Source organism: Triturus cristatus, chromosome 4_1 (assembly GCF_964204655.1).
Source record: "Triturus cristatus chromosome 4_1, aTriCri1.1, whole genome shotgun sequence".
In the NCBI taxonomy this organism is placed as follows: Eukaryota; Metazoa; Chordata; class Amphibia; order Caudata; family Salamandridae; genus Triturus; species Triturus cristatus.
This window is the reverse complement of record NC_140585.1, coordinates 1133087041-1133113734: the sequence shown is the minus strand read 5'-3', so window position 1 is coordinate 1133113734 and position 26694 is coordinate 1133087041. Positions and strand designations below refer to the sequence as shown.

At 46.9% G+C, this 26694-nt stretch overlaps 1 protein-coding gene across 2 annotated transcripts in view; it reads left to right on the top strand.

Annotated features, from left to right (window-relative positions):
- IQUB (IQ motif and ubiquitin domain containing) overlaps positions 1-26694 on the top strand; it is a 339995-nt gene that overhangs the window by 307781 nt on the left and 5520 nt on the right. For both annotated transcript variants that reach the window (XM_085654193.1, XM_085654194.1), the window contains one exon: positions 18458-18643. In XM_085654193.1, the coding sequence (XP_085510319.1) occupies positions 18458-18643 (186 nt within the window). The remainder of the gene's footprint in view (positions 1-18457; positions 18644-26694) is intronic.

Here is a 26694-nt window from a genome sequence, read left to right as displayed (position 1 = left end):
TCCGGCTCCTGCTAGCAGGACCCTGGAGCATTGAGCTCTCCCCTTTTCAAGGGTTTATTGGAGATTTTGTCAATTTTTGACACTTCTTTCAAGTGCTTAGTAGCTGGTACTGTCAACATGCCTGGCTTGTCCGACAAGTGCCCGGAATGTGGTAGAAAGAAGGCTAAAACTGATCCACACGAGGTGTGTATAGGTTGCCTTCCCCAGTCCCACGTGCCTGAAGACTGTGATATCTGCCACTCGTTCTCTTCCAGGACCCTGAGGGACAGAATGAAAATCAGGCTTCAAGTTCTGGAAGAGAGAAGACTGAAGGCACCAGGTGGGTCTGGAGGGGCTGATTTGGCCCATACTGAGGCCTCTGGGGGGCTCCCCGGGGGCAGGAAGACCAGTAAGCGCTCCCACTCCCCGTCGACGTCGAGGGCGTCGACGGCGAGGAGGATGACCACCATCTGTTCGCCGTCTCCCCAGGGCTCTGGGGAGAAGCGGCGTCGACGGTCGACGTCGAGGGACCTGAATAGGCCGCCGTCGACTACATCGGCATCGTCGGCGACGACGCCGTCTACTGCGCCGTCCAGCTGTCGACGTCGAGATCGGACCCGGCGTCGGCGCTCGCCGTCGAGGGGAGATCGCCGTTCGCCGTCGATGAAGAGGAGACGGTCGACGTCGCCGTCGAAGAAGGGATCGACGTCGAGGCACTCGAGATCAAGAAGATCGCCGTCGAGACATAGATCGCCGTCGAGGCGCAGATCGCCGTCGAGGCGCAGGTCGCCGTCGAGGCGAAGGTCGCCGTCGAGGCGAAGGTCGACGTCGAGGCGAAGGTCGCCGTCGAGGCGAGGAAGAGAGAGTCATCGGGATCGGTGTACTCTGTGGTGTATACGCCTCCTCGGATGCCTACGTCACCGCCTCCTCTCCCGCCACCTCCGACTCCGCCTCCACCACCATCGCCAACACCACCGCCGCCACCTCCACCACCTCCACCGCCACCTCCACAGCCACGGACACTGCCTCCGCCGCCCCCGCCTTGGTCATTGCCACGCACTCCAGTGGGGCCGCCGGCGGTTCCCCCGCGGTCGGTTTCCCTTCCGAGGTACCCGACTCCACCGCAGGGGACTCCGAAGCCACGACGCCCGCGGTCGCCGGGACCGGCTAGACCGGCGGGCAGACCGAAGCCGAAGAGGTCACGCTCCCGCTCTCTCAGGAGGAGAAGATCACGGAGCCATGGACGGTCATCGTCGGACTCAGGACGACGCCGTAGGAGGCACAGGTCCAGGTCACACACGCGCTCCTCGGCCAGAGACTTTTCCCCGACGCTGTCGGACTCCCCGGGGACTAGGGTCTCTCCGGTGGACGATTTGGTCTCTTTCCAAGAGGTGCTGTTGAGAGGGGCAGCAAAGTTGGGTATCACGGTGACGGTTCCAACACCCACGACGTCCGTGATATTCGAGACACTTCATAAGAAACATCTGTCTCGCCCTCTACTGCCTCTTGTACCAGGACTGGTGGAACCCGCGTTGGAGCTGTTCCTCACTCCCGCGGTGACGAAGGCCGCCCCCTCCAGGCTCATGAAAAAGTATAGGGCCCCAGAGTCGGACCCTACCTTTTTGAGGGTGGACCCGAAGCCGGATTCGGTGATCGTGACGGCGGCGAGGAAACAGCATGCGACCGCCCCTTCATCGACGGTCCCGCCTGACAAAGAAAGCCGCTGGCTGGATTCTGCGGGTAGGAAGGTGTGTGGTACCGCCGCCACCACCATGAAGGCGGCGAGTGCAGGGGCTTTGTTGGGCCGTTACGACCGGGCCCTGTGGGAGTCCCTGCAGCAGTATGCGGACCTGCTGCCCCGGGACAAGAAGGAGGACTTCTTGGAGACAGTGCGCGAAGGCATGCTGGTTTCTAATCAGGTGATCGGCGCAGCAGCGGATGTATCCTTACTGGCCGCCCACGCCTACTGTCATGGCGTCCACCAGAGACGGCATTCGTGGCTGCGCCTGACGTCCCTCAAGCCAGAGGCGCAGCAAAGAGTGGCCAACCTGCCCTTCTCGGGGGAAACCCTGTTCGGGAAACATGCGGATGATGAGATGGCCCGCATGAAGGCGGAGGCGGAAACCATGACGGCCGTTGGGGTTGGAGAAGGCCGAGAAGAAGAAGCGCCCGTTCCAGAGGCGGTTCGGGTCTTCGGGCAGAGGGCGTGGGCAGGGTTCGGGACAGCAGCAGCAACAACAGCAGCAGTTCCGCAAGCCCTTCCAGAAGCGCCAGAGGGGTAGAGGAGGCCAGCAGGCTACTACCACTACCAAGGGCCCGGCCGGGTCTCGGCCCTGAGCGGCTACTTCCCCCTCAACCGTTACCCACTCCAGTGGGGGGAAGCATTCAATTTTTTCCGGCAGAGTGGAGGAAAATTACTCAGGACAAGTGGGTGCTGAATATTGTTTGCAATGGATACAGTCTTCGGTTTATCAGCCCGCCTCCAGCGATCCCGCCGGTCAGCTCTCGATTCCAGCTGAGAGAGCTCCAGGCGGAGGCAGACATCTTGTTGAGAAAAAAGGCGGTAGAAGAGGTCCCTCTGTCTCAAAGGGGAAGAGGTCTGTACTCTCGGTTCTTACTCGTTCGCAAGAAGGACAAGAACGAGTTCAGGCCCATTCTGGATTTGCGACAGGCAAACAAATGGATTCGCAGAGAGAAGTTTCGCATGCTATCGTTGCACCAGATTTACCCTCAGCTGCAACGGGGAGACTGGCTCTGTGCCATAGATCTACAGGATGCGTACTTCCATGTGCCTATAGCACGGAAGCACAGGAAGTTCCTGCGATTCCAAGTCGGCGTCAATCACTATCAATACACAGTACTGCCATTCGGGCTAAAGTCTGCGCCCAGGACCTTCTCGAAGTGCATGGCAGTGGTGGCGGCACACCTGCGGAGGAACAAGGTGTTTGTCTACCCGTATCTGGACGATTGGCTGATCAAGGCTTCATCCTTCTCGGAAGCGCAAGATCACTTCCGATGGACGTGCGCTCTCTTGCACAAGCTGGGGTTACACGTCAACATGTCCAAATCGGTCACAACTCCGGTCCAGTGCATACAGTACCTGGGGGCATCCATCGATACGCGGTCAGCAAGCGTGTCTCCTTCGGAGGAGAGACGGTTATCACTCCTTCGGAAGGCTCAGGACCTCAGGACTGCTCCATCGACGACAGTGAGGAAGGTGTCTTCTCTACTGGGATCGATGGCCTCCTGTATCTTCCTCACGCCTCACGCACGGCTACACATGAGACCACTGCAGGAGTGCTTGGAGGATCAGTGGGATCAGAGGACAGGCTCTTGGGACGACAAGATACGACTGTCGCTGCATGCTCTTCAGTCTCTGAAGTGGTGGTGTTCGGCGGAAAACCTCCTCAAGGGGGTTCCCTTCCACAAGGACATTCCCACGACGAGTGTCGTGACGGATGCTTCTCTCCAGGGCTGGGGAGCGCATTCCGGGGACTTGCAGATTCAAGGAAAGTGGTCTCCTTTGGAATCGACGTACCACATCAATTTCCTGGAACTCAGATCTGTCTTCCTAGCACTGAAGGCCTTCCTTCCGTCCTTCCAGACCAACTCGCTGCTGATACAGACGGACAATACAACCACGATGTATTACCTCAACAAGCAGGGGGGGTCGAGATCGCGCACTCTGTCGCAGGAGGCGCAGGCGATCTGGCGCTGGCTGCTGGCCCGAGGACTGACGATTACGGCCACGCATCTGCCAGGGGTGCAGAATGCTCAGGCGGACGCCTTGAGCAGGCTGATTCAGGAAAACCACGAATGGGTCATAAACGACGAAGTACTAGGAGAAGTCTTCGCAAGGTGGGGGACTCCAGACGTAGATCTGTTCGCCACCGCCGAAAACAGCAAATGCCGAGACTTCGCATCCAGGTACTACCAGCGGGGGACGCTGGGGAATGCGCTATGGATCGATTGGTCGAACAACTTTCTGTACGCTTTTCCACCCATTCCCCTGATTCCGGCGGTGCTCATCAAGCTGTCCCAGTCCAGGGCGCGGATGATCCTGATCGCCCCGGAGTGGCCCAGGCAGTGGTGGTTCACGGACCTTCTTCACCGGTCTCTCCTTCCTCACATGCGGTTGCCGTGCAGGCCGGACCTTCTCACGACGTTCGGGGGACGGATGGTGCACCCCAACCTCTCGTCTTTGAGTTTGGCGGCATGGCTCCTGAAATAGTGCAATATGGCCATCTGAATCTACCAAACAATTGTATGGACATACTGAAGGAGTCTAAACGACCTTCCACTAGGACATCCTATGCTTACAAGTGGAAGAGGTTCTGTATCTGGTGTAAGTCCAAGATCTTTGACCCGACAACATGTAAGGAAGACGTCATCCTTCCATACCTTTTACATCTGGCGCAGTCTGGCCTTAATTTCCATTCCATTAAGGTTCATCTGGCTGCTTTGACTGCTTACAGGAAATGCCCTTCACAGACTTCCTTCTTTCAGATCCCTGGGGTCAAGGATTTTTTGGAAGGCTTGAAGAAAGTGTTTTCTCCCGTCTGCCTTCCCTCGCCTTCCTGGGACTTGAATGTGGTGCTGTCCAGACTGATGAAGGAGCCTTTTGAACCCATTCACAAGGCTTCATTGCAGCACCTATCCTGGAAGGCGGCGTTCCTAGTGGCCATTACATCGGCCCGCAGGGTGAGTGAACTTCAGGCATTATGTTGTCAAGAACCTTATACTGTATTTCATGCTGCTACGGTTGTGATGCGTACTCACCCTAAATTTCTTCCTAAGGTTATCTCTGATTTTCATGTCAACCAGACCATAACTTTACCTACGTTCTTTCAGAATCCCTTGTCGCCAGCGGAAAGGTCTCTCCATTCCCTGGATGTTCGGAGGGTGTTGAAATTTTATCTGGATAAGACCAAGGATATTCGTAGGTCTGACCAATTGTTTGTTAATTAGGGATCAGTCAGGACTGGTCTTGCGACCTCTAAGCAGTCCATTTCTAGGTGGATTGTGTCCTGCATACAATTGTGTTATCAAAAGGCTAATAAGACCTTAGGGGGTAAACCTAAGGCTCATTCCACCAGGGGCAAAGCTGCCACGACGGCTTTGCTGCGTAATGTTCCGATTGCGGAAATCTGCAAGGCGGCCACTTGGAAGTCGGTCCATACCTTTGCTGCGCATTACTGTCTGGACTCGGATGCCAGGGCAGATGCTCAGGTTGGGCAGGCTTCGCTGCGAAATTTGTTCGCACAGTAGTGGGTTTGTCTTGTTTGTTCTCCACCGCTGCTGTTGTGTGGGGATGGGCTTGCCATTCTATTCACTAGATTATGACTATACACAGAGATCCCCTACTACAGAAGGAGTAGTTTCTTTTCTGTAACTCCAGTTCTGTAGTAGGGGTATCTCTGTTATAGTCATAAGCGCCCGCCCTCCTCTCCGGTGGAGAGATGTTTATTCATATGAAGAATGCTACAGGTCTGGCGTGCTACGCCTTCAAAAAGAACTGAAAGTAAATGGGACCTGCTGGGCATTCTGGGATACTGGGGAAAGTTCTGGAAATCTGGAAAGTTTTCTTAAAGGCACAGTATCCTGTTCTAAGCCACATAATGGCAGCCTATGGGGCTTGTCTGTCCACTCCTTCCTCTCTATCATTCCAGAGGCTTTGGCTGGTAGAGGCAGGGTTTTTTCCTATGTGGAGAAAAACTAGACAGGCAGTGCTGTTTGTGGATGTTGGTGGAATTCTAGTTGAAGTACTGGACAGTGTAGCCTGTGGGTATAGGCTGCATTACCTGTCTTTAAATTAAATTCTCTCTTGAAGGTGTATGCAGGTCTGCATGATTTGTCACCTTTTAGAGATTATTTTTTATTGCTCCGGGGTCCACGCACATGGGCGGGACTATTCACTAGATTATGACTATAACAGAGATACCCCTACTACAGAACTGGAGTTACAGAAAAGAAACTACTCCTTCCTCTTCATCTGGCCTCCAACTAACTGTGTTTTTTTATTATCTGTGGCTTTTGCATCTCTAACTTCTGTGGCTTTCATTTCTTTATTGTTACTAGTACAGTGACCTCTTACTTGCCCGAGATATTTTGCGTTTTCTTGATGGTCCTGTCCTGGGTGGCATGCTGGGGCATGGGGTGTGGTCTGTTAGTTGACACAGAGGAGATTATTTACAATTGTTATTTACATTTATTCAGAGTGAAGTATCTACAATTTCTGGTAGGCGCAGGTTTACTAATGATATGTGGGAGAGTCTGAGGTACTTTTTGGGAGTTTTTAGTGTTCCGAGGCCTTAGTACCTTAGCATCAAAGGCTAGTGGCTCACAAAAGGTTGAGGACTAGTCAGTCTCTGACTTTGCATGGGGTGCTGAGGACATTTTGACTGAGTATACATTTGTGGTGTGATCAGAGGCATCCAGTTGAATTCAGTTATCCGTGATGGCTACACCTGAATTGACTGATCTCTGTCTTGTTGGGGTTTTTGCCTCTTGCTTCCTTCCTCACCTCCCATGAGAACCATCGAAGAGAAATCGGCTTTTACCACTCAGGCATTACAATGTAATGCCTTTATACAACGTAATGCCTTTCCCAAGCATCCATTACCACACAATGCCTTCACCACGCATATTTTTACCACACATATGCCTTTACCACGCATGCCTTGTACAATAAAATAGTAAGTATATATATGTAAGGTACGCATATTTATATATATATTCAATGAAAAAAACATAGGTTTCACACATGTTATAGTTAGGAATTAGCATTTAAAAAACCTTGCACATTCACTTAAGAAACCATAGGCTTCACACATGTTATAGTTAGCTGGACATTTCACTCGTGAAAAACCATTGAAATTCCCCCGTTAAAGTTAGTGCAGGCAACTATAACTCACGCGACCGCAATCCTCTGCTGATGACGTCAGATATTACATCACTGTATTTAGACACCTATTTACCCATGTCTTCTTCCATTAATCTTTAGCTATACATATATTACAAATATTTTTTTTTCAGAAAGACACATATGTCATCAGTGATGTAATATCTGACGTCATCAGCAGAGGATTGCGGTCGCGTGAGTTATTGTTGCCTGCACTAACTATAACGGGAGAATTTCAATGGTTTTTCACGAGTGAAATGTCCAGCTAACCATAACATGTGTGAAACCTATGGTTTTTTAAGTGAATTTGCAAGGTTTTTTAAATGCTAATTCCTAACTATAACGTGTGTGAAACCTATGGTTTTTTCATTGAATTTGTACGTTTTTTTTAAATGCTAAGTTATGTATTTATTTATTTAAGGTTTTTCACCGCGCGCGTACTGTACGCGCACGGTGCGCTTCGCGCACAGTGCGCGCGCTGCGAGCACGCGGTGCGCTTTGCGCACCGCGCGCCCACGTTACGCAGTTCGCGGAATTTTTTCCTTTCTACCGTACGCGCACGCTACGCGCACTCCGCGATTTTTTGAAAAAAAATGTAAAGAAATTTTGGCCCTTGGGGGTCCTTCTGGGACCCCCTGACAAAGGCTAGGGGGTCAGGAACTGTCCACCCTGCCCCCTTTTCACGTTCTCCACCTTTGTTTTTCACCCACTCAGACTGCGAGAGACAAAATGGCGGCCGACACTTCCTGGTTTCGACCGATTTGAATGTTTACTAAGATCTAACAACCAATCAGAATCGCGCTCGCGCACGGCAGCGTGCGCGTATGGTACGTTTTACCGTACGCGCACGGAGCGCGCCTATAGATATATATATTGATTTAAATGCTATTTTCTCAGGAACTACTGAACAGATTTACACCAGACCTGCAAAAGGCACATCCCTGACCTGAGGACTACCTCTCTGCCAAATTTCAAGTAATTCTGTTCAGCCGTTCGGGCTGTAGCTTGGACTAAAGGTCCTATGGAAAAATGCATGGGGAAAACGCGTTTTGGGACCCCCCTTTTTTCTCAGCCCCCGCTTGACGAATCTCCCCGAGACTTTCAGGGAAGGAGCGGAGCGGAGCGCCCCACCTATTTTGAAAATTTTGCGAGGATTCGTCAATCGGCGCCAAAGTTATTCCAAATAGAATGTTGCGGATTTCCTATGGAAACACGGTCCTAACTATAACTATCTACTGGCGACCGCCAGTAGATAATATATATATATATTTGATGTGTGTATATCTCTCTCCCTCTCTCTCTTTCTATATATATATATATATATAAACACCCAGTCCTGCTCCAATTGAAGAAGGCACGCACACAGGCTTTAAAGATACAGTATTATTTATTTTCTTGGGTCTCCCTCGAGCCTGGGACCAGAGAGACGTGTTTCGGCTTCGAAGAAGCCTTTGTCAATCTAATTGGCGCCAAAATACACATATGTGTATATATAGCCCTTCCCACTCGAGGCACACATAAACATAGAGAAAATTCTTGACATTTGAGGTTATGCCCCCGGACAGACCAATAAAGTTATTTAAATATTACCCTGACAACATGACTCAACAGTGCGGCTGGTACAGATGGTCATACGTTATTAAATTTAACGTTGTGAATAAACTGCAAAGTGCAACCCAACATGTCTCAACATCATACTTCCTCCGCCCGTACTGCTCCAGGGATAAACATAATGCGTGCACATGGGAAGAATAAATTACAAGCTTGTTACTGATTTAAACAGCGCCAATCCCTCAGAAAAATAAAGCCCACAATATATCAAACAGAACATGTAAATGTATTAGTTAAAAATCGTGCTGTGCATATCAACTTTGCGTTGAGGGGAGACCTTTTGACCCCGTGATGTTGCCCCTGATGCTTATTGGATTTGCTAGTAAATGACCTGTGCTTTGAATTACGGGCTCAGAGAAATGGTATGCTGCCTTTTAGAAGGAACTACACTGAACAGCCTGAGAGGCAGGGAAATGCGCCGGTTAGTAAACTATCACGGGGCTAAACACTACAATACAATATGTATAATTTCAGCATGAATGCCAGCCACCTGGTGAATGCTTGAATTCCCAACCAGACTACTAGTCCCACAATGCCTCTCTGCGTTTGCAACAATGTCTGGAGTTCATAACCATACAGCCCTAGTCCAAGCCGAAATCATAGGCTCATTATGTTGATAACCAAAAGACCCTTTCAAACAGATGGTAAATGCGCAAACCGGGAAAACGTCTCAATGGCACTCATAAAGCACTCATAAAGGACAGCACTGGAAATGGATTTGAAATAGGCCACATAACCCTTTGGTTAGAGTGCTGCATAGATGATGCAAAAAAGCGGTAGAGAACTCTGGGTAGTTCCCAAGATTAGGTAGAGCGCAGCTCCTGTATAGAGCACCCTGCAACACCAGCAATACTCCGAATCTGCTCAATTCAAATGTTTTTAGGCATTAGATTAGCACAGTGGCACCCTACATGTGTGTGTAGAGGTTTTATTTACCTTATATATATTTACGTTGCATTGTAAAGGCATGCGTGGTAAAATTATATGCGTGGTAAATATTTTCGTGGCAAAAGCCATACATGGTAAGAGTATTTCATTGTAATGGATGGATGGTAAAGGCATGCATTGAAAATGCATGTGTGCTAATGCCATTGAGACTTTCCTGTAGAAATCGCAAAAGACGTTGTCCCTTTCTACTTGGCGTGGATGGCACTGTGCTAATCCTGGGCTTAAAGACTTTGCTAGAAAAACAGACATTTGAGGTGAGCAGATTCAGTGTGTCACTGATGTTGTAGGGTGCTCTATACAGGAGCTGCTCTCCACCTAAACTTGGGATCCTCCCAGAGTTCTCTGCTTCTTTTTTTGCATAATTTATGTGGCACTCTAACGCTGAAAATGTTTTGTTTTCACTTATAGTGGGCGCTCCCTTATGTCCGGACAATGCTAAATCTCTTTGAAGAGCTATAATGATGGCGAAACACATGCCAAGGGTTACTTGTATTCATTACGGGTTGGCCTGGATGGTATTTATCCCAATCCAAAGCTGTAATACTGTGCCTGGAGTAGAAAAAGACTTTTGTCATTTCACAGCTCAGCATAGATGGCTATATATATATATATATATATATATATATATATATATATATATATATATATATATATATATATATATATATATATATATATATATATATATATATATATATATATATATATATATATATATATATATATATATATATATATATATATATATATATATATATATTCACTGAAACAAATACAGGTTTCAGGGACCTTATAGTTAGTTGGACATTTCACTCATACAAAACCAGAGAAATGTATAGTTTGTTGAGCTAACTATATCTCACACCCCCACAATGCACTGCTGATGATGTCACTTATTACATCATTCATGACATGGTCAGTGACATCAATGATGACATCTCAAATGACATCACTTATGATATCACTGATTACATCATCTAGTGACTGTGTGTTTCTGTAAAGTTTAAATATGTTATATATATATATCAAGGTGTATTGAAGAATGAGTGGGTGTATAAGTATATGAATGGATGATTTAGTAGGTACGTGACTGACTGTATAAGTGAGTGATTAAACGTGTCTAACTGAATGCATGGGTTAGTGACTAAACTGTGTGAATGTCTGTATCAGTCCGTCTGTTGGTGTGTAAGCGGCTTGTTGGGTTGGTGAGTGACTACATGAGTGTCTATATGGGCTATTGATTGGTTGTCTGAGTATCTGTATGGGTGCTGAGTGTGTGTGTTTGTGGGTGGGTGAGGGGTGTGACTGCATAGATGTGTGAGTGGGTGATTCACTGGGTGTATGGGTTCAAGAGTGCATCTGTGAAGGGCTGTATCGGTGGGTGAGTTTGTGTATGGGTGTGTTGGTGAGTGAATGGATGTCTCAGTGGTACATGTGTGAGTAAATGCATATGTGAAAGGCAGTATATGTGAGTTTTGGAGTATATAAATGACTATGTGAGAGTGAGTGATTGTGAGAGTGGCTGTATGGATGAGTGTGTGCTTGTATCAGTGATTGTATTAGAGAGTAAGTATGTGTTAGTGTCTGTATGAATAAGTGAGGTGGTGTTCGTATAACTGTATAGGTGAGTAAATGGGAGTGTGATTGATTCTTTGCATGACCGACTAGGTGTGTGAGTAACACTATGGATGAGTGGTGGTGTGTGAGTGTCTGTATAGGTGTTTGAGTGCATATGATAGTGCTGTATTGATGAGTGACTGCATGTATGAGTGACTGTATTGGTGAATGAGTGGATGTTTGTGGGAACCTAGGAGTCAGTGAGTGGGCATGCAGTAACTGGTATTGGTGTGTCTATGGTTTCAAAAATGGTATTCTGTATTTTAGAGTGGTTGTATCAAAGGTTATATTAGGGTTTGAGGAGGTGCATCAGATTATAACGTGGATGATGTCATCAGTGATGTCATTTGAAATGTCATCAGTGATGTCATCAGTGATGTCACTGACCATGTCATGAATGATGTAATATGTGATGTCATCAGAAGTGCATTGCGGGGGCGCGAGTTATAGTTAGCTCAACTAACTCTAGCGGCGGAATTTCTCTGGTTTTGTACAAGTAAAATGTCCAACTAACTATAACATCCCTGAAACCTGTGTTTTTTTCAGTGAATTTCTAAGGTTTTTTAAATGCTAATTTCTAACTGTAACGTCTCTGAAACCTATGGTTTTTTCAGTGAATTTCAAAGGTTTTTTAAATCCTGATTTCTAATTATAACGTCCCTGAAACCTATGGCTTTTTCTGTGAATTTCTAAGGTTTTATAAATGCTAATTTCTAACTATGCCTACAGAGGTAGGACATGTGCAGAACGAGGAAGAAAGGCGTAAAAAGAAGCAAGAGAAATGCAGAAAGAGGCAAAATAAGTCCAGAAAGACAAACAAAGGTGCAGAAAGAAGCAAAAGATATGCAGAAAGAACCAACAGAGGCGCAGAAAGAGGCCTTGTTACAAAGTCATCCTGTGTCCCCATCTTTTTGCTGACGGGTACTGGTGGTAACTGACTCTGACTAACCAGGCCTAGAGCCAGTGCTATGCTAAAAGACACTTATAATACAGTGAAAACACCTACATACAATAGGGTACACTATGGGTTGGGGTGCCCCTGTGATTGGCATGACCTCCCCTGTAAGGCCCTAGTAATAATAGGGCAGGGGTATTAAAACTACCCCTAAGTCAGAGGTGCAGAAGCAGGCTACTTTAACTAGTAGTCGCGTTTGCAGAAAGGTAGAGAAAGAGGGCTGGGCCTCCGACCAGCGCTCAAGAATTCCGTTGCGTAGGACTTACAGGAGGGACCAGGAGGGCTTCTTGGCCCCCAAAGTCTCTAGGAGTAAAATGGACTTCATACCCCATCCCATAGTCTGCCAGGAGGCGAGTTTGCAGAGTGGCGGAGAAAGGAGGTATGGCCTCCGAAGACGTCTTAGCAATCCTACTGGGTGGGACTTACTGGAGGTAACAAGAGGGGTAGTTGGCCCCCAAGGACATTCTTGGGGGCCAACTACCCCTCCTACTACCTCCAGTAAGTACCACACAGCAGGATTGCTAAATTCTCATAACAGGCCACGCCCCCTTTCCCCACTACTCTGTAAACGTACTCCCTGGTGCACTCTTCCATGGGGATTGAAGTCCCCTTCACTGCTGGGGGTCCTTAGGGGCCAACTAGCCTACCTTTTACCCCCAGTAAGCCCCACACAGTGGGATTGCTGAGAGGTGGACACAGGCCACACCCCCTTTCTCCACCACTCTACAAACGCGCCTCCTGGCGCACTCTTGGTTAGGGGGTGAAGTTTCCTTTCTTCATTAGAGTCCCTGGGGGCCAACTAGCCCACCAGGTACCTCCAGTAAGCTCCACACACCTGGATTGCTGAGAGTGGTCTGACGCCACGCCTCCTTTTTACAGCGGCTCCTGGTGCACTGCTTCTCGGGGGATGAAGTCCTCTTGTGTCCTGAGGTCCTCAGGACACAAGAAGACCTCATCCCCCCACCAGCTGTGCGCCAAGAGGCGTGTTTGCAGAGTGGTGTAAAAAGGGGCATGACCTCAGACCACCTCTCTGCAATCCATCTGTGTGGCACTTACTGGAGGTACCTGGTGGGCAAGTTGACCCCCAGCGACCCTCAGTATTCAAGGGGACTTAATTCCCCAACTTAGAACCCGCTAGGAGGCGTGTTTGCAAAGTGGTGCAGGAAGTGGCCTGCAGCGAGATGCCAGCTTTTTTTTTTCTTTGAAGAGGGGCTGTGTGACCCCCCCTTCTTTCAATATGTTTTTGGCCCTGAAGACCCCATCCCCAGGGCCTGCACATTTCCCCTCCCCAAAAACGGGACGGGGCTGCGTGGCCCCCCTCCCGAGGCCAATTTCGGCCCCGGGGACCACATCCCCAGGGGCATGGCCAGACTTGTTTTTTTATTTAATACATTTGGAGGAGGGCTGCATGGCCCCCTCCTCAGGCCAATTATGGCCCCGGGGACCTCATCCTCGGGGCCGACCTTCTGCTTTTAATATAAAAAAATGTATTAAAGGGAAGGGGGCCGAGTGGCCCCTCTCCCGGGCCACTTCTGGCCCCGGGTACCCCATCCCCCGGGGCCGGCCCTCACGTTGGGGACCGTGGGGGGGAGCCCCAATGCCCCCACAGTCCCTGACACCTCCCCGCCTCCTGCGGGAGTCCGCATTGCTTTTGGGCAAGGGGAGCTGCTGACATTCAGCTACCCTTGCCCAAAAGCAATCTGCTTTGCTTTTTGGAAGCGAGAGCAGGTTTCCTGCTCTCGCCTCCAAAAAGCTAAGCTGGATTTCCAATGACAGGCTCCCGTCCTGTCATAGCAAACGGCAATGTCCTGGGAGTTGGCACCCTGGAACATTGCAGGAGCTGGCCCTGGGTGGTGATGGTCCCCAGGGCCATCAAGGGCTCCAGGAGGGGGGCTGCACGGCCCCCCTCCCAAGGTGAAGATAGCCCCGGGAAGGTGGTGGTCCATGGGGCAGTGTGGGGGGGCTCGAATCCCCTGCACTAATTATTTTCAAAGCCCCAGGGTGGTTGCGATCCCCGGGGCTTGGAGGGCCAGCGAGGCCCCCCACCCTAATTTCAACAAAGCCTTGGCGAGGTGGCGGTCCCCAGGGCTTGGGGGGTCCGCAAGAACCTCCCGCCCTTATGTTCATTATACCCAGGGAGGTGGTGGTCCCTGGGGCTACAGGCGGTCCGCGTGACCCCGCACATTATGTATAAAGCCCCAGGGAGGTGGTGGTCCACGGGACAGTGGGGGCCCCTGTGGGCCCCCGCCTTATAATTCCGCATTGCCCCAGGACCTGGCCCAACCGGGGGCTTAACAATACCGAAGCGCGGGAGCCCGAGCTTCGTTTTTTGTTTATTTTCTCGGCCAGATCTGCGCACCCAGCGCAAAATCAGCAGATTTTTTTTTTAAATGCCTCTTTTGGCCGTGGGGGTCCTTGTGGGACCCCCTGAGCAGGCCTAGGGTGTCAGGGTGTTTCTACCCTGCCTTCTTTTCTTGTTTTTCACCTTTTTTTCTACTGATTTCTTGTGACTCGGGTACCGGATCACAGGATGGCTGCCAACACTTCCTGGTTTGGAGTGTTGGCAGCCAATCAGAAGTCAGCTCGTGCTCGGGCAGAGTCCCGAATCCTCCTCGGTGCTCAGATATCGATATTTTTTTTTTTATTTCTCTGGAACTACTGAATGGATTTACACCATTAAAAAAAAAAGAGTGCTTTCTAAACCAAGAGCTACCCTTTTGCCAAATTTGGTGTAATTCCGTTCAGCAGTTCGGCCTGTAGCCTGTTCCAAAATTCCTATGGAAATTAACATTGGGAAAATGCGTTTTGGGACCCCCCTTTTTTCTCGGCCCCCGCATGACGAATCACCCCGAAACTTTCAAGACAGGAGCTGACCGGAGCGGACCATTAATTCTGAAATTTTCGCGAAGATTCGTCAACCGGTGCCAATTTCGGCCCGGGGACCCCATCCCCCGGGGCATTGCCAGACTTCTGCTTTTTACCCCGGTCCCTGCCGGCGCCCCGCCTCCTGCGGGAGCCGCCATTGTTTTTGGGCAAGGGGAGCTGCTGACCAGCAGCCTTGCCCAAAAGAAATCTACTTTGCTTTTTGGAAGCGAGAGCAGGTTTCCTGCTCTCGCTTCCAAAAAGCAAAGCTGGGTTTGCAATGACAGGGCGGGTCATAGCAAACGGAAATGTCCCGGGGGTTGGCTCCCCGGGAGCTTGCAGGAGCTGGCCCTGGATGGTGGTGGTCCCCAGGGCCTTCAAGGGCTCCAGGAGGGGGACTGCGCGGCCCCTCCTCCCAAGGTGAAGATAGCCCCGGAGAGTCCCCGTATTTAAATAAACAGTGCCCCGGGAAGGTGGTGGTCCCCAGGGCAGCATGGGGGGACTCAAACCCCCCAACACTAATTATTTTCAAAACTCCGGGGAGGTGGCGGTCCCCGGGGCTTGGAGGGCCCGTGAGGCCTCCCTACCCTAATTTCAACAAAGCCCCTGGGGGAGGGGGGGGGCTTGGGAGGGCCTGGAAGGCCCCCTGCCCTTATTTTCATTATGCCCCCGGGAGGTGGCTGTCCCCGGGCAGGGGGGGCCCTGCGGGCCCTTGCTATATAATTCCTCATTGCCCCCAGGACCTGGCCCACCCGGGGGCTTAACCATAACAAAGTATATACTTAACTTGCATTGTAAAGGCATGCATGGTAAAGTTATAATTGTGGTAAAGGTTTTCTTTTTAAATGCAATGCGTGGTAAAGGCATTGCATAGTAATGGATGTGTGGTAAATGCATTACATTATAATGGATGCATGGTAAAGGCATACGTTGTTAATGCAACCCTAGTAATGTCATCCAGCTCCTTCAAAGGCTTTTTCATGGCAGTGTTTTGGTCCATTCGCTTAACTTTTCCTGTGGGCTTTCGGTGTCCCCCCAGATATGGAAGTGATGTTGTTTCAGTTTCACATGCCTATTGCTTGCCCCTTGCAATCTCTCCTTTCAAGCATCTCTGTTCTCTTCCATAGCCCAGTGCCATGGGTGAATGTTGCTACGTAAGACTGAGGAAATATTGGCGAGGTAGGCCTTATAAAAAAAAAGGGCTGTTTTCTCAAATTATTTTATAATACTGCCTCCACACTCATTGTAAGGCATGCACGTTTTTCTAAAGCTCTTTCATGAACCCAATGTAAAAATTGGGATACTATTCATACAAACCATAGCTCTGATGAACACCTGCTGAAAATATAGACGGAAGTTAAAAATATATCTCCTCTGGGTCATCTTTGCACTAGTTTCTCTAATTTTTCCATTAAAAACCTTCAAGTTGTTATACTTTATAAAATCAGTACACAAACACGTATTCCTACACATTATGCTAACATCTCTGTACACTGTTGTTACACGTAACCTGCTCATTGGCTGAGTCGCTCACACATCAATTCTTCTCCTGCACTGCCTCAACTGTGCATGTCAACATGACATATAATGGTGTGCGTTGGTGGTGTGTGGGTATGCTGAATGTTGGGCCTTCTCAAAGCAAAGACGTCATACACAGCTTTGTTTGTATGACACTGGCCTCTTTGAGTCAGGTGTGACATATTGTTCGCAACTCTCCCAAGTCCATGTTTTTATAATGTATGTCTTTTTCCTAAACGGATGTTATTTCTATGGTGGCATTGCTGTGCGGTGTAATATGAACTGCAGGCATGTCTGCTGTTGGATGGCAATCCTGCCCACACCAGCAACACGCATGGTAAGTATGAACCATTGCTGCCACTCACTTTTTCCATCTGACTCCGCCCTGTACCGCCAGGGACCCCAATATGGAGCTCTTGGAGTAACAAAGGAGCAGTACAGGTAGAATCTATCTCCTCATCCCGCAGTCTTTTTTCCCTTGCGGAGAGGGGGCGCTGGATGTTGGAATAGTATAATTTACTATTCCAACTCCAGTCTGTGCAGACACTAGGGAAGGTGTTGGATTTTAAATCCAACACCTCCCCCCCCGCAAGTCGTTGTTCCGACTTGCGGAGTAATGGTATGTGATTCCCTGCGGGGACAACGTTTTGCATGTTATTTTGCACATTCTCCATGGCCAACCCTGGCTGACACCTTTGCAAGTGTCTGAGAGAGGATAGGTTTAGCTTGTTAGGGCAGCTGCATTGGACCCTGCTTGATAGGTCTCATTACACCCCATACTTTAATCCTTCACCACCTTCCTCAAGGAAGGAGCTGGTGTAACTGCAAGAGGTACATGGCACCATCTGTGAGCACAAATAACATAACGTGTGTTTGTAAAGCGCACGTTCACCCAGAGGTACCTTGGCGCTGAATAACAGATGGTTCTTGTTACCCAACTCAATGGTACTCGTTTTATCGACCTCAGATGGGTGAAAGGCTGAGTGGACCCACCGGGATTTGAACCTGTGACCATGAGGTCAAACACAGGCCCCTGCAGTGGAGGCATTAGTCTACTGAGCCACCAGACCCGGCTAGTCCATGCTATCGAGAGCTAAGAGGTGTAAAGTCTACTCTGCTGACTAACGCAGGCGCACTCTTTCTCTCTGGCCTAGCCTACCACTTTCTACTGCTGACTTTCTGTTGAATGTTGTACTTTTTTCTTTTGTGCACAGCTATATTTGATTTGAAAGTATTGATGCATAAAATATGAAACTCATAGCCCTCATACATTTATTAATGTATCCTCCCCTTGTTGCTGTCCTGAGTGATGTTAACTAGCAATTGCTCTTTCTCTTACTCTCCTATCTTATATTCCTCCATCTATTGCTGTCCTTTGTGGGACCTCTTGTCCTTTTCCTACTCTGTACGTCTACCATGAGGGTTTTTATTTGCGGTGTTTGTAATCATTTGCACTTCTCATTGGTCCTGCCGCTGTTACTGTCCTTGGGATGTTTTAATGACTTGCTTGTCTCTCTTATTCTATCCCCTGTCTCTGATGCTATCCTTTAAGCTGGGAGTGATCTCTTGCCCTCTTCGCTTATTCTAATCTAATATTAGTGCTGTTCTTTGTGGTTCAGTAATCACTCACCTCATCCTCTTCTTCTTTAGTCCTGTCTCCTGTGCTGTCCTTTGTGGTGGTAGAGGTCGGACTTGCCTTTTTCTCCAATTCTTTACTTCTGACACTTTGTCTGCCCTTGTGATGTTAGTAATCACTTGTAGCATCTTTTTCATTAATCCTGCCACTGTTGTTGTCCTTTGTGATGTGATGTGAGCTTAGTAAGTGTGTCGCATACACAAATATGCCACGAGCAAATACATTTCTCCATGATGTGCATTTCATAGATTTTCTGTGTTCTTTTTATCTCTCCCCATATTTTAGTGTATTCATGTTACCACAGGAACAAACATTTTGTGCCTCTGCCAATTCATTTTAATATACCTTTACATCAAAAGGAGTATCCCTGTTTCCAGTATGCGTGTTTTCAGTAGATCATGGTTCTCCTTTTCTTTACTTGACACCACAGGAGCAGGACATCCAGTACCTGGCTGAGAATATTTGGGCTGCACAGTCAATTCTCAGTTCTTGGGATGATCTCTTTGATTTGGCCATGGTCAGGTGGAATAAGTACTTGGAATGGACTCCATGGAACTGCATCCTGCTCACGAAAGATGAGGCAGCTGCCCATCTCAAACTTAGCAATGCCGAACAGGTAATGACTTATTTTCTTTATATGTGATGTGTGTGTAGAAAGATATTGGTCATTCACTGAAAACAGATTAACATGGCTTTAAACAGAAGTAGTTTAGATTTCTCAACACTGAGTGATACTTCTACTAGGCCTAGGTAGAGTTTGCAGAGTTCTACTCCGCAGAACTCCGTGAAGTGCCGGAAGAACTCTCCATGGAGTTCCGACTGCTGCAGACTCTTTTAAGTCGCGCTGCTCGCACTGACTTTTAGCACGGGGAGTCTGTCCTTCGCTTTAAAATCAGTGCGAATGGCACTAAGTGTTGCGCCAGAGGGCGCTGCTGCTTTCTGCCGCTCGAGTAGACATTCAACTTGGGCGGCAGCTGCCTCAACATGAGCAGCAGATTTCTCAAACCGAGCGGTCATGACTTGCCGTGACCGCCCACATACAGATGTTTCGCCAGGACTAGGTCTAGTGCACAATGTTTTCCTCTTGAGGACTCACCAACTTAACATTGGGCAAACCGCTCACGAGAAAAAACTCTGCTCCGCATCACTTTGCGGAGTTTTTCAGAACTTCGCAAGGAGCAGGAAGTGGGCAAGACTCAGCAAACGGGGCAGGATTCTTCTCCACTCCGAACTTCGACTGTTGCGATGTTTGGAGGAGCCTCTCATTGGCTGATCGTTGAGAGTCATTGGATGTCTATGCTGATTTGCTAACAAAGGTAGAAGGCAGAGTGAACGGTTGTGGAAGTCTTTGAGCAGAATTGCATTGATACCTCAGTCATGTGCTGCTCATATTATTTTATGCACTAAGCACTTCTCAGACTCGGGCAGTTCTTGTTCCAAAATGAATGTTAAGTTCTTTTCGTCGTGTATTTGACTGCTCATTACCAGGTGCATGCTACTGTTACATATTTTCCCTTCAAAGGACAATACAGTATTAAATCTGTCTTATACATATACTTTTACTTCATCTTAAAAGTCATAGCGTTTATATTGTGATGATGTTTAAGGCCCCCTTCGGCTATGTGAAGATGTGATCCCACGGTAAGAAGGTAGTACATGGTGCTAGAATATATGTTGTAAAGCTCCCAATGACTGAAATAGTAGAAACACAACACATTTCGATTTTCTTTACCTATAGCAATCTTCATGGATGTATCAGTTGCAAAAAGTATTTCATGCCTGACTTAAGGGACTCTATTTAGTCAGTGGGTGAATCTTCTACTTCCTGATTTTAGCTACTCTGATAACAATGGTCTTTTTCAAAGTTAGAATAGATTACAAAAAACATGAAATACAATCAATTACAAGAGTTGTCACTTTACATCCAACAGTACTTCTGTTCGTGGTATACAGACTGCTTTTCTCTTCCCCCTTCTCAGTATTGCCAGCCCTATTGCAAATCAAGCATTGACAAAGGCTGTAGTTCTGGGCTATTTTGAGTGATTTTGTTCAACGTAGGTGCCTGTAGACATGCAGACGAGGACATCGAGACATTTTTCTATACAATGAGGCACTGGCAAATGGAAAGTGGAAGTAAGTTCCATTGGACAGATCCTGAAAAGTGGAAAGATCAGAACCTAGATGCTGCAAAAGGCGGGTTGGGTGAAATTATGAGGGACTGATTGGCAGGTCTTAGTTTGCGGAGGGGCTCTAAAAATGTGTCCCAAGAGCTTGTATAGATCCTTGTTTTGGGCAGAGAGCCTTCTAGTTTGATGGCAATAGAATGAAGGTGAGTGTGCCTTTGGGGATTGCCTAGGGTTGTAGTGGAAAAGTTTAAGACTTATGCTAGTGGTGTTAAGGAGTACTGTGGAAGGCCTATTAGCAGACTTTTTGCTGTAGTCCAGTTTTCTGAGTACTAATGGATCCAACGGTGCCTTCATTTCATGGATAGCATTACATTCAGGGAGTATGGGATGCTGAGGGTATTTGGGGAGGAGTAGTGTAGGATGATCAATGGTCTCAAAGGCTGCAGATAGGTTAATGAGTGTAAAGGATGGATGAGAGGTGATGGTACGAGCTGAGATGATAATGTTAGCTGTAAATTTTGTCCGAGGACTGGCGGGATCCCATATGTGCATGAGGCCTTTCTGTGGATGCTCCTGCGCTTCACTCAGTTAGCTAAATGGGGGGATAGGTCTTGTTTGTTCCGAGTGAGGATGCAGACATTGGGCACCCTGTTCGACTCTGGCCGCCTTATCCCTTTTAAAGAAATTACACAAGTGCATGGCCTTCCCACTGGGCAGTTTCTAACCCACACAGCATCAAACAGGGCATATCACTTATCTAAAGTGGTGTTGGGATGGAGCCATCGACAGATGCATTAATGCAAATGTTATGGACAATAGGGAATGGCCGGCATTTCACTACACTGGTTTACACAGCCATATGGGCTACTAGATCCAAAACCCTGACTTCCTTTATGGGCTAGCTGGGATGAAAATTTGGATGAAGCACTTACTGATTTAGAATGGAACAGGGTCCTACAACAGGTACGCCAAATATCGATCATCTCGATGTCAAAGCATTCTGTCTTTTCGAGGAACTCACTGAGTTCCATTCGCTAATGAAAAAATACATTGGCCTGTTGTTGCTTCCATCTCATTCACGATAGGTAGAGACAGGATTCCAAAGGTTGTGACCTAAATATACTTTCCGATATTTTGTGTCCTGTACATGAGAATCAAGGATTGACACACGACTATTATTTGTTCCCCCTTGGTCACAGTGCATGAAGGCTTCCTCTCCTTGATGCCATTGGGGTTCCCTCCTCAATGCTAGCTCTGCTGTGATATATATGGTACCGAAAGCCATCATTTTATCTTTCTTGCTATCTCCATAAACTGGATCACAAAGCCTCAATCGACCTCCTGCAGCTGTCTACCTGGGGCCGTATTACACAAAGTGCCCCCGGGGTGCAACGGGCATTTGCACCTGCTTTGCGTGCCCCCGAGGCACTTTGGTATTACAGACGGGGCCGCAGACACTTGTGCGGCCCTTCTATAATGCCGATAGCGCTGGTGCACATAAAGCGCCAGCGCTATCTTCAGGGGGCGTTCCCTCATTTGGATGCGGGCTTTCCACATACAAATGAGGGAATCCCTTTGCCTCTGCGCCCGCACCATATTACAGACGTGGGCGCAGAAGCGAAGAAGCACTCAGGAGGTGTACTGACAGTGTGCCACCTAAAAGGTGAGAGCTGCCCTCTGGAGGGGGGGGGGGGAAGTGGATCCTATGGACCCCCCCCCCCCCTGGAATTCCCCTGGCAGGCGGGTGCAGTCACTGACTGCACCCGCCTGCAAGGGTATCTCTAATCCCCCTTCGAAGTGCAGGCGGGTTGCAACCTGCACAGTAAAACACGGAGCGGCTTTAAAGCAGCCGCTCTATTTTTCACATGAATGCGCTGCCCCCAGGGCAGCTGGAGTTCACGGCTGCTCTTAGAGCAGCGCATACAGCATACAACAGCATATTTTCCTTCATTGCGCTGGGCGCACCTTTTAAAGGTGCACCCAGTGCAATGAAGGAAAATGCATTGCATGTATAATGCGGCCCCAGAACGTTACAGTATAGTATTTCAGATCCAAGCGCCTGGCCGAGGTCGAGTTGTCGCACGAACTCATTAATACTGTAATGCTTGCAAAGTTTTGAGTACGAGTCATTCAAGCAGCTGCTTCTCAACCATCTGACAGACCTATTATGCTTCTTCATTTACATAAACATACACTGCTGTCAAAAAAGGTTGAATGATTCCTTTCCTAGTGATTTCAATATCATGGCACTTGACCCCGAAAACACCTGCGTTTAGGGCATTGTAGAAGATATGGACAGCCTGGGATTTGCACATCTGGATAACATCCAGGTCCGTCACTCGGTTCCATTAACTGAGACTTGGGACCAGATTCGCTATTACAATTTTCCACTTTTCTATAGGCGGCCCATCTTGCCCAGAAACGTTATCATTTATTACCAACATAATCAAATGTTGTTATATTGTAATTAATTATTAAATTAAGAAGAGTTTTTAACATTTCCGCGGTTAAGGTTTTGGTTGGGATTTGGGTAAAAAAAGCCTGTATATCTATTAGATATGCCTCCAAGGTTTCAGTGTAAGTCTTGAAAAGTAATGATGAAATGCCTCACTGATCTCTTTTGGAGGTTGGCAGTCTATGCCACCAGAGCGATTATATGCAGATGTTCTCTTTTCCTATTAACTTTACACTGTCTGGCTGACAGTTTATCACTCTTCTCATTAAACCCTTTGGTTCTTTTCTTCCACAGGCTTCGGAGTTGTTTTATAGGACTATTTCTTATAGCATAACGCTTATTTGTAAAGCAGACATTCACCCAGAGGCATTTTGGCGCTGAATTACAGATGTTTATTGTTACCCAATTCAATGGTACTCATTTTATCGACCTCAGAAGGATGAAAGGCTGAGTGGACCCGCCAGAATTTGAACCTGTGACCATGAGGTCGAACACAGGCCCCTACAGTGGATGCATTGGTCCACTAAGCCACTAGACCTGGATACCCACCAGACACGGATTTCTTAAATTTGTTTTGAGCTTCCTGTAATTTGCTAAAACAGCTAGATAGCAAATTTGGATTTTTCTATTTTATGAAATCCTGTTGATTTAGAATCTCACCTACCACTGAATCATGGGTCTGATGTTATCATGTTTTCTTTAGCTAAGAACATTTAGTTATACAGTTTCTTAAATATGCCTTTACCATGTCCCAGGCTATGAAGGGATAGGGTGAAGCAAGATTACATTGAATATATTGTTCTGCCTTTTAAATGTGAGTGAAATTCTAGATTTTGTAGAGGTAGGCATTAAAGGATCACAAATTGGGTTGAATAGGGTATGAATCATTTATTAAGCTCATAAGCATTGTGTAGTAATTGTACTTGTAATTGCATTTATATAGCGCCTACTACCTCTGACGAGGTGTCTAAGCGCTTTTCGGCGAGTAGCACACTATTCCGGAACCCAAAAAGGTTTAATGGTGAATTAGTAAAGGGAAATATGAAATTAATTTGAGTGGTGGACATGTGAGTTTTATTTGGACTGAAATGGATAGTGGAGTGATCGAAGAGGGAGGGGTTTTCCTTTATACAGAGTTTGGTTTCCCTGATGAGGCATCAAAGCACTCTGAGGAGTAGCACACTACTCCAGAATCCAAACAGGATTATTGGTGAATTAGTTTAGGGAAATATGAAATTGATTTGAGCGGTGGGCATGTGAGTCTGTTAGCTGGATCGAAAATGATAGTGGAGGGATAGAAGAGGGAAGGGTCTGGAAAGGGTTTATTTGGAGATCATAGGAGAAGGTTTGGGATGTGTAGGTACCAAGAGGGCTGGACCCACCAGTGTGGGTATCACCGAAGGTGGGTCTGTGTGAAGACTAGAAACAGAGAAGCAGATGTCATGGGAAGAGACTGGTGCCTCGCCTGGGGCTTGAGACCTACCTGTCCATGCAGACAGACGCTTAGGGCTCGAGACGGCATGAGGTACCAAGAGGGCTGAAAAGCGGACACAAAAAAAGTAAAAAACATTCTCAAACAGCACAGTATGAATAGAGAACCATGTGCACCTTCTCATCCCCACTAATAAGACCAATGCCTGGGTGCAAAATTAGATCAAGGTGATGTTGTTCCAGCTCTTTGGAAGGCAAACAATATTTTAGAAGGGGACTAATAATGTTTAGAATAAAGAAAAAAATGAGGTGTAATTTGATACTTAACCCAGTAAATATCTAACACATGAAAATAATTTTCCTTGTTTTTCAGGCTCTGTCTAGATTACTAAACATAAAATTTAAGTTTCCAACAATAATAAAGAGGCTACTCACTGTGTAAATGTTGGGTTCTAACTATATAATCATGAAAGGGTCATCGTTATTTCATCATAGAAGCTAGCAATCATTATACTTTGATGGTGAAGAAACAGCGTTGGGCCTGAGGATCGCCACAGATTATCAGCTTTGAGTTATTTAATTACTGAGTTAGAATTTTTTAATCAAAATGGCCATTCCTCTTACAGGGATGTGGAATTTTTCATTGGACAGGATGCTTTATAAATCTACTAGTCATGTAAAGAAATCCATCTGTTCCTTTGGTGTCATGCGTTGAGATGACATATTATGGCAGCGTTCTCATGATATCAGATCTTTGATAATAATAGCCTCTCTGATTATCACAGGACTCATACTGTAGCAGAGTTTGTGTTCTAGCAATGCCCTCATTTGGAAACCTTTCCTGCAGATCTACATACTCAGGCTCTCCAGAGCTGGAATACCCTTTTCAATCTGTGTGCACCTACAAACTGGCATGTTTAAATGTTATTGCCAACTCACAATCTCTTCCGACAGGTGAAGGTTTACTCCGGACAAGGGCAGAAGTAAAACCTTTTCCAGAGTTGGGAAACAAGGGGAAGGGGTTACAAGGAAAGTTAACTTGCCAACACTCAGCAGATTTTAGTATGCATAAACATAGACATGCATGTTTGTACACCCTAAAATGCAATTCACAAACATTTTCTAGGAGTACGGTTTCCAGGCCTACTTCTGTAAATTACTTGTGAATTCATAAAAGTCGTAATTCTGGACTATTTGCAAGGACATGCCAAGTCAAGTCAAGGAAAGCTTTATTCGAATGTTATTTTTAACTGTCATAAAAGCATAAAAATAATCCTATCACCAGTAAGAACCAAACGTTAAACACAGAAACAATCACAGTAAACAGTACATTTTGGTCAATTTTGAATATACATACACGTCATTCCTTAAAATAACCTACAATTATAACGACTTCATTCATTTATGGTTAAAATTCTTCATTAATAAAACTTTTTTTTAGCCAAAGCACTCTCTTTAAAAACATGGCTAACCTCCAGGCAACATGTTCATTCTCCAGGAGCTGGAGTTTTATCAAAGCAGTACGACATTGCCTCAGCCCCTGAGATTTTAAAAGTGGAATTAGCCAAGCTTTCCTTAACTCTGAATAAAGTTTACAAAAAAGAACTAGATGAATAGTGGACTGAGTGGATTGGTTGTCACAAGGACACAATGGTAACTGTTGTGACCAATCATTCATTTTAGGCAAGGTCATTAATCTATGCACAGCATTTAGCCTACACCTAGTCAATAGCATTCTATCATAAGTACCTGGAACAAATTACAAATATGGCTGCATTCTTAATGGTGATAATAGTAATTGGTGTTAGCTAACACTAGGCTTTAAAAGTTCTTCTGACAATCTGACCGTTTCCAACAAGTATAAACCCTCCTTTTTAAGAAATTTTCTAGGGATTGACTGCAGGGTCGCGGGGTCGGTGAAGTATTCTGGGTGACCTAAATCAGTCATAAAATCACGGACCAATCTGACCCAAGGAATCTTTAACGCCCCATCTAATTTAAGACAGTCCTTCAGAATCTCCCTATTTAGTTGTGTTTGTTCCTTTGTCCAGATACTGTGCCACAACAGTATCGGTTCTATTTTAATAGGGTCAGAAATAAAGGGGAGACCCAGCTCCTCGTGGCAAACTTGATGGAACTCATAAAATATATCTTAAAAAAGAATTTTCAACTTGTTGCAACAGCTTAGTGTTGGCTAGGCCCCACACTCCTGCTCCATACATAAAAGAAGTTAAGCATTTTGCTTTATATATTTTTAGGAGCTCCTCCTAAGGTTTCTTTACTAATTTCTTTGAGAAAGTTACAAGGGCAGTGGATGTTCGAATGAACAACAGTTTTTTCATGATTATGGTTTGAGCCCATGAGTCATTGTGATTAAATTGTACTCCAAGGTATGAGAAACATTTAGTTGAGACTAGCTTCTGGCCATGCACGAATATATATTTTGGTCTCACAGGCCCTTGCCCGCATCTCATTACAAACGTCTTAGATATATTGGTACTAAGACCAAGATCCTTCATAAAACTGAGAATCAGTCACGGACCCGTTGAAGACCAATTTGGGTTCTTGCCATTAAAACTGCGTCGTCCGCATACAAGAGAGCTGGAATGGGACGACCAGCAACTTGTGGGAAATCTTGTGCACGGACATGTATCA